Source organism: Mauremys reevesii, linkage group 16 (genome assembly GCF_016161935.1).
Source record: "Mauremys reevesii isolate NIE-2019 linkage group 16, ASM1616193v1, whole genome shotgun sequence".
NCBI lineage: Eukaryota > Metazoa > Chordata > Testudines > Geoemydidae > Mauremys > Mauremys reevesii.
Genome location: NC_052638.1, coordinates 2021067 through 2029319, shown reverse-complemented (window position 1 = coordinate 2029319; position 8253 = coordinate 2021067). Strand labels below are relative to the sequence as shown.

Below are 8253 nucleotides of genomic sequence, written 5' to 3'. Positions count from 1 at the left end.
CCCAGATCCACACCTATCAACCCCACCCCGCTCCTTATCCCCTAACTGCCCCGCCCCATCCACACCCGCCCCTGACAGCTCCCCAGATCTCACACCCATCAACCCCACCCCGCTCCTTGTCCCTTAACTGCCCCGCCCCATCCACACCCGCCCCCGACAGCCCCAGATCTCACACCCATCAACCCCACCCTGCTCCTTATCCCTAAATGCCCTGCCCCATCCACACCCCACCCGACAGCCCCAGATCACACCTATCAACCCCCACCCCGCCCCTTATCCCCTAACTGCCCCGCCCCATACACACCCCGCCCCCGACAGCCCCAGATCTCACACCCATCAACCCCCACCCCGCTCCTTGTCCCCTAACTGCCCCGACCCCATCCACACCCGCCCCTGACAGCACCCCAGATCCCACACCCATCAACCCCACCCCGCTCCTTGTCCCCTAACTGCCCCGCCCCATCCACACCCCGCCCCTGACAGCCCCCGAATCTCACACCTATCAACCCCCACCGCTCCTTGTCCCCTAACTGCCCCGCCCCATCCACACCCCGCCCCTGACAGCCCCAGATCCCACACCTATCAACCCCACCCCGCTCCTTGTCCCCTAACTGCCCCGCCCCCTATCCACACCCCGCCCCCCGACAGCCCCCCCCGAATCCCCCACCCATCAGCCCCCCACCCCACTCCTTGTCCCCTAACTGCCCCGCCCCCTATCCACACCCCGCCCCTGACAGCCCCCGATCCCACACCTATCAACCCCCACCCCGCTCCTTGTCCCCTAACTGCCCCGCCCCATCCACACCCCGCCCCTGACAGCCCCAGATCCCACACCCATCAACCCCACCCCGCTCCTTGTCCCCTAACTGCCCCGCCCCTATCCACACCCGCCCCTGACAGCCCCTCCGAGCCCACACCCATCAACCCCACCCCGCTCCTTGTCCCCTAACTGCCCCGCCCCATCCACACCCCGCCCCTGACAGCCCCAGATCTCACACCCATCAACCCCCACCCCGCTCCTTGTCCCCTAACTGCCCGCCACCATCCACCCCGCCACCCCCAGATCTCACACCCATCAACCCCACCCCGCTCCTTGTCCCCTAACTGCCCCGCCCCATCCACACCCCGCCCCGACAGCTCCCCAGATCCCACACCATCAACCCCCACCCCGCTCCTTGTCCCCTAACTGCCCCGCCCCTATCCACCCCGCCCCTGACAGCCCCAGATCTCACACCCATCAACCCCCACCCCGCTCCTTGTCCCCTAACTGCCCGCCCCATCCACACCGCCCCCAGATCCCACACCTATCAACCCCCACCCGCTCCTTGTCCCCTAACTGCCCCGCCCCATCCACACCGCCCCTGAATCCCACACCTATCAACCCCACCCTGCTCCTTGTCCCCTAACTGCCCCGCCCCTATCCACACCCCGACCCTGACAGCCCCAGATCCCACACCTATCAACCCCCACCCCGCTCCTTGTCCCCTAACTGCCCCGCCCCATCACACCCCGCCCCTGACAGCCCCCAGATCCCACACCTATCAACCCCCACCCCGCTCCTTATCCCCTAACTGCCCCGCCCCTATCCACACCCCGCCCCTGACAGCCCCAGATCTCACACCCATCAACCCCACCCCGCTCCTTGTCCCCTAACTGCCCCGCCCCCATCCACACCCCGCCCCCCGACAGCCCCAGAATCTCACACCCATCAACCCCCACCCTGCTCCTTATCCCCTAAATGCCCCGCCCCATCCACACCCACCCCGACAGCCCCCAGATCCCACACCTATCAACCCCCACCCCGCTCCTTGTCCCCTAACTGCCGCCCCATCCACACCCCGCCCCCGACAGCCCCCAGATCTCACACCCATCAACCCCACCCCGCTCCTTGTCCCCTAACTGCCCCGACCCCATCCACACCGCCCCTGACAGCACCCAGATCCCACACCCATCAACCCCACCCCGCTCCTTGTCCCCTAACTTCCCGCCCCATCCACACCCCGCCCCTGACAGCCCCCAGATCCACACCTATCAACCCCCACCGCTCCTTGTCCCCTAACTGCCCCGCCCCATCCACACCGCCCCTGACAGCCCCAGATCCCACACCTATCAACCCCCACCCCGCTCCTTGTCCCCTAACTGCCCCGCCCATCCACACCCCGCCCCTGACAGCACCCCCAGATCACACCCATCAACCTCCCACCGCTCCTTGTCCCTAACTGCCCGCCCCATCCACACCCCACCCGACAGCCCCCGAATCCACACCTATCAACCCCCACCCGCTCCTTGTCCCCTAACTGCCCCGCCCCTATACACCCCGCCCCTGACAGCCCCCGATCCACACCCATCAACCCCCCACCCCGCTCCTTGTCCCCTAACTGCCCCACCCCCATCCACACCCTGCCCCGACAGCTCCCCCGAATCCACACCTATCAACCCCGCCCCGCTCCTTGTCCCCTAACTGCCGCCCCTATCCACACCCCGCCCCTGACAGCCCCAGATCCACACCCATCAGCCCCACCCCACTCCTTGTCCCCTAACTGCCCGCCCCTATCCACACCGCCCCGACAGCCCCAGATCCCACACCCATCAACCCCACCCCGCTCCTTGTCCCCTAACTGCCCCACCCCATCCACACCCTGCCCCCGACAGCTCCCCGAATCTCACACCTATCAACCCCACCCCGCTCCTTGTCCCCTAACTGCCCCGCCCCATCCACACCCCGCCCCGACAGCTGCCCCAGATCCCACACCTATCAACCCCCACCCCGCTCCTTGTCCCCTAACTGCCGCCCCTATCCACACCGCCCGCCCGACAGCCCCAGATCCCACACCTATCAACCCCACCCCGCTCCTTCTCCCTAACTGCCCGACCCCATCCACACCCTGCCCCCGACAGCTCCTCCAGATCCCACACCTATCAACCCCCGCCCGCTCCTTGTCCCCTAACTGCCCGCCCCATACACACCCTGCCCCGACAGCCCCAGATCTCACACTATCAACCCCCACCCAGGTCCTTGTCCCCTAACTGCCCCGCCCCTATCCACAGCCCGCCCCTGACAGCCCCGAATCCCACAGCTATCAACCCCACATCCTGCTCTTTGTCCCCTAACTGCCCCGACCCCATCCACATCCTGCCCGACAGCCCCCGAATTCCAGACCTATCCAACCCCATGCTCCCCGTCCCCTGACTGCCCCCCATCCAACCCCTTCCTGTCCCTGACTGTCCCCCAGAACCTCCTGCCCCTTATCCAACCCCTCCTGCCCCCTTAGCATGCCGCTCAGAGTGGCAGGAGCTCACAGCTGTGCGGCGCCAGCCATGCCGCCCATAGCACTGGTGGCACGTTGCGCTGAGGCTGCGGGGGAGAGGAAAGAGCAGTGGAGGCTAGCCTCCCCGGCCAGGAGCTCAGGGGACAGGCAGGACCGTCCCATGGGCCGCATGTGGTCCTCTGGCCTAGGGCCAAAAGAAGCAACACTTCGCTGCCTCGGTAGAAAGTGAGCTAGCAGGGCCAAGAGCCTGCCATGCCGATCTGAACCCGGTACAAGGGAGCAGCCCCTGGGCCAGCAGCGAGGACCAGAGGATACAGATATATACACCGAAACAAAACAGTGGGGAAATGAATTTACTCGCTCCCAACTTTAAAAAAAATAATTTAATCTGTACTGAAGATACATGATCAGTTTCCTCCATTCCAAGATTTCCACGGCCTGATTTCAGACACAAGGTGTTTCAGAGAGGGAGAAACATATTCCTACCTGCCCGGTGGGTGCAGAAGGAATCCTGTGTCTCTGTCAAGGCTGGGTCTAGGTATGTCAGACTGACACAGAAAGCTAAGCATCAGATTCAGGTTGCATACCTGATTTACATGACTGCACAGATATTGACAGCATCTGCACCAGGAAGGCATCAGCTAGGGACTTCATTTGCACAGGAAGATGATAAGTTTATATGTGAAAATGCATATGCAGTTGAGAAGAAAAAAAAAATCAGGCCTTGCGTGTCTCATCTCTGCACATCTCACAATTTCATAGGAGACACACAACCCCCACTCCACTAAGAAATGATCCTTGAAACAAAAGGATCAAACTACCTTTTAGTGTGATTAACAGAATTTTATTAGGCCAAGAAATGGCAGTTCAGAAAAAACATTTAAAAAACTCCCCTGGCTCCTTGGTATTGAAATGTCAGCTCAAAGGCCCATTGTCTATTTGCTCTTCGAAGACTGAGTTAAGCTTGGAACTCCACTCCTGTCTGGAAACTAATTTCACCTTAACTTAGCTAAGAGGATTGTCTTTGTCATGTGACTTGATCTCTTGTCCAGTTGTCTTCCTGCCAGGAGGCCCTCGGAAAGACACTCCAAAGGAACTTTCACACATTCCTTTCAGCCTCATGGAGACGAACCACCAGTCATGTATCCTTGATAGCAGAGCCTGATTTTCCCAGAACAGCATCCATTACCAGCAATGGCACACAGAGTTTGGCCACTTCTGCCTGGAGCCACCTGGGAAGCTGTTGGAAGACTGGAAACATTTGGTAATACCAGTGCAATGCACAGCAAGTAAACCCTGCTTTAGCCCCCGTAGGCATCCTCTCTAGATACCGTGGAGAGAAGCTGACTGGCCATGGTTTAGGAATAAGTATTAGATCCCATACTAGGGATGCTCTCTGCTCTCACTGACTGTGCTCAGAATGTGCTCTCGAGCAGGCAGTGGCACCCGCAGCCAGTGGGGCACACTTCCTGGGTGCGAAACCATTCCATCATGTGACTGGTGTGTCCTCCATGTCCGCAGGTGAGACAGAAATTGGAGGAGCCTCGCACTGCCACGTGGCAGATGGCACACTGGAAAGTGAAGCCCTTGCAGATGGCGCACTGGGTGCCCCGCACCTCGCTGCGGCAGTGACTGCAGTACACCCCAAACTCTGGCAGTGCGGGAGAGGGAAAAGAAATGGAGAGCAAAACAGTTACTGCAGGTTCGTATAGTCCTGGAGACCACAGTTCTCTATTCATCCCCAGGGCAGGTGCAGCAGAGTTTCCCCCGTCTCCCCCAAACCCTGCTGATCTGCCTCAGACCTGACCTAGGGAGCCCACCTCCCTGAATAAGAGCAAAGTTCTTCTCACTGGCCTGTTACATTCCTTCACTCCTCTGCTGAGGCTATCCAGTTAGGCTGAGACATCAAAGCATGAGGCACTGGACTGAGACCCATTAACACAAGCCGTCTGAACAGCTTTTAGCCATGACTAACCTGGGCTGGACTGAGGTGCTGTGGAGATGAACTCCTCCAGCTGCCCTTTTCTCTCTCTCTACATTTCTGTTGAGTTTTGTCTTTAGCATCCATCTCCTCCATGAGAAACAAACAGGCACAAGCCAAGCCCAGCATGTCAACGGGAGCAAAGATGACCTCTAGTGTGAGGCTGCCGTTTACCTGGAGAAGTGCAGCCACGATCCAGGCTGCTCTGCTCTTCCAGCCCAACAACAAGGTGACAGGGCAATGCAAGCTTCCTCATAGCTGCTGTTAATGCTGCTTCCCTGTTCGACATTACGCCCACCCATAAGTGCAGTGTGCCTTCCTCTTGCTAGGCCTGCTGGAGAACTGCAATGGGCAGCCACAGGGCTTGGGGGAATGTCTTGCCTACCCATTGTCTGTCTGGGTTTCCTAAAGCCAGAAACCAGGCTTTTCTGATTCTACCCATTAGACATTGTGAGAACCTCTCAATCCATGGTCAGTGATTGGGTTGGCTCCCCATACTACCCCAGATGAGGAATAGCCTTCAGCACTGTCAAGAGGCCATCACTACACAGTGGTGAACACACTTCCAGCTGGTAATGTCCCTCCGTCCCACATACATAGTCACTTAGCCAAGATCTAAAGATCCCATCTCCACTCTGAACTGCCAACAGGGGGCTGAGTACTTACCAAGCAATTTGCTGCCACAGCCAGTCTCTCGATTGGCTGAATGGATACAACTTAGATCGTCATGTCTGCTGAATATTTATCCCCAAACCCTTCAGGTAGGGGTAGCTGGAAGAGGCAGAATTACACACTCACCGATTCCCTTGTGTGGGTCGGGAGGACAGGAAACGAACTTCAGAACCTCAGCCCGTTTCTCTCGGAGACCCCAGCGATAAAGGATTTCCCCGTAGCATTTCTTGAAGTCATCAAACTGCTGAGTGTTGGCAGGGTCCAGGAGCCTGGAGGAGGGACCCACACAGTCAGTCACTTGATCTGTTCACTCACCACAGCTCTGGCTGCAATTCTTAACCCAGCCAGCAGCAATGGCTATGAAGTCACTTCTCAGGTAGCTACAGGAGTAACTTATTATTTTCGCAGTCTCTCAAACAGTGTTATAATTTTTGAATGACAATGTCACAGTGAGTGGACCATATCTGTCATCAGAACTAGGGTGTGTGTCGGAGGGTCAGGTTCTCTTTCAGGGCCCTCGCTGCAGCTGATTTATTAAAAGATTTCACAGGCAGTCAGCCAATCACTGAGCAGAATTGGTTTGGAGCATTAAGCTTTCAAGGCCACTAACTGAGTGAAAGTTTGAGCTACGGGCTTGCCAACTCTCCCTTGATTAGCTGTAACGCCACCACGGAACAACTAGCTAGACAGCCTTCCAGTGGACTGTGAGAACTGCCCAGAAACTGCACAAACAGGAGTTGCTGAGTGCTACCTTTTGTTCTTGTCATGTTGATCTCTCTCGCGCTCCCGGTGGTCAGCGTACGTCAGGTTTCCGTAGCGGAGGTCGTCAGGCGAAGACTCGCACCAGGGGGTGAATGCATGCTCTGTCTCTTTGCTTGCTGCAAAAGTCAAAAATGGTTAGTGTGCCCCAAGATGCAGTGGTGAGTGGGCTATGAATGGGGCAATGTGAAGTGTGAAAGGCTCGGGGAGGAGATGTGAACGTTAGATGGAAGCATGTGAGGCTACGCGCTCTCTCCCCCCTTCCACCCTTGAATGTGTTAGTATTGTCTTCTACACCAGTAGTTCTCAACCAGGGGTCTGGGGCACCCATGGGGGGCTGTGAGCAAGTTTCAGGGGTCCGCCAAGCAGGACCAGTGTTAGACTCGCTGGGGCCCAGAGCAGAAAGCCGAAGCCCTACTGCATGGGGCTGAAGTCCAGGGCCCTGGGCCCGCCACCTGGGGCTGAAGCAGAAGCCTGAACAACTTAGCTTCACGGTGCCCCCTGTGATGTGGGACGCCGGGCAATTGCCCTGCTTGCTATCCCTTAACACCAGCCCTGGCTTTTATATGTAGAAAACCAGTTGTTGTGGCACAGGTGGGCCGTGAAGTTTTATAGCATGTTGGGGGAGGCCCTCAGGAAAAAAAAAAAGTCTGAGAACCCCTGGTCTACACCATTACAAACGCTCCTACATCGTAGAAAGCCAAGAGCCAACCCCTTCTTTTCCCATCAGCCTCTTGAGAGCACCCCTCCAGCTCCCCAGCAGAGGGGCCATGCAATGACTGCATGGAGAGAAGGCTCCCAGGATGCAGAAAATCTGGATTCAGAAGGCTGCACCTAGTGTTCCTTCCACCCCATATGAAAACCTGAAGATTGCTCCACAGGAGAATTGCACAGCTCGGTGCTGGTAGGAAAGTTAGTGTCAGTACAGTTCCATTCCCAGTGGCTGGGAGTGCGCTTGTGTCAGGACTTCCACACCTTGGGCTGGGGGAGGGGAGGATTCTTGTTCCTCTGTGAGGATGCTGGTATGAAAAAGGGCCTCATGGGGGAAATATTTCAGAGAAGCGCATGACCGCTGGGTGTAGGGAGAAGAGTGGCACACCAACATTAGTAGGGTTGTCCTTCCTTCTGCTCCCTTCCCTGTTCCAAAGATAGCTGCAAACTGCACTGAGCGATTACAGGTTTGCTGTTGCTTGGGCCCAATATTGTGCTCAGCCAGGTAGGCCACTGAGAGACAAACATCATGCAAATGGCATTACACTGGACTCTGGGGACACAAGACAGCCCTGAATTCCGACTTTTCTGAAAAGCGTTAACTTGGTGGGAAATGCCTGTAGGATCCCAAGTATTTGTGTCACTTGTAAGAGCTGCCACTGACACTCCAGCCTTCCCAACTGCCACTATTCTAGCTAGGCCATCGCAAAGTAAAGGAGTGAGCACCTCTCCCGCAACTCTGGAGTAGAGAGAAAACAGGAAGTCCCTGGTCAAAGCTCCTCCAGCAAATATCTGAAGTGTCCTAACTGGCAATGGCTGTGGTGCACAGAATGACTGGCCTCAAACTGGACAAGTGCTCTG

General features: G+C 57.4%; 1 protein-coding gene across 7 annotated transcripts in view; it reads right to left on the bottom strand.

Annotated features, from left to right (window-relative positions):
- Positions 1-3633: 3633 nt before the first annotated feature.
- The window catches only part of WDR59 (WD repeat domain 59), a 102169-nt gene continuing 97549 nt past the window's right edge, over positions 3634-8253 (bottom strand). For 5 of the 7 annotated variants that reach the window (XM_039503154.1, XM_039503159.1, XM_039503155.1 and 2 more), the window contains 3 exons: positions 6674-6800; positions 6049-6191; positions 3634-4920 (listed from right to left, as the gene is read on the bottom strand). In XM_039503154.1, coding sequence (XP_039359088.1) covers positions 4685-4920; positions 6049-6191; positions 6674-6800 — 506 coding nt within the window. In that variant the 3' untranslated portion in view covers positions 3634-4684. Of the gene's footprint in view, positions 4921-6048; positions 6192-6673; positions 6801-8253 lie in introns of those variants that run through there. The other 2 variants (XM_039503157.1, XR_005588890.1) reach the window with 2 other exon arrangements.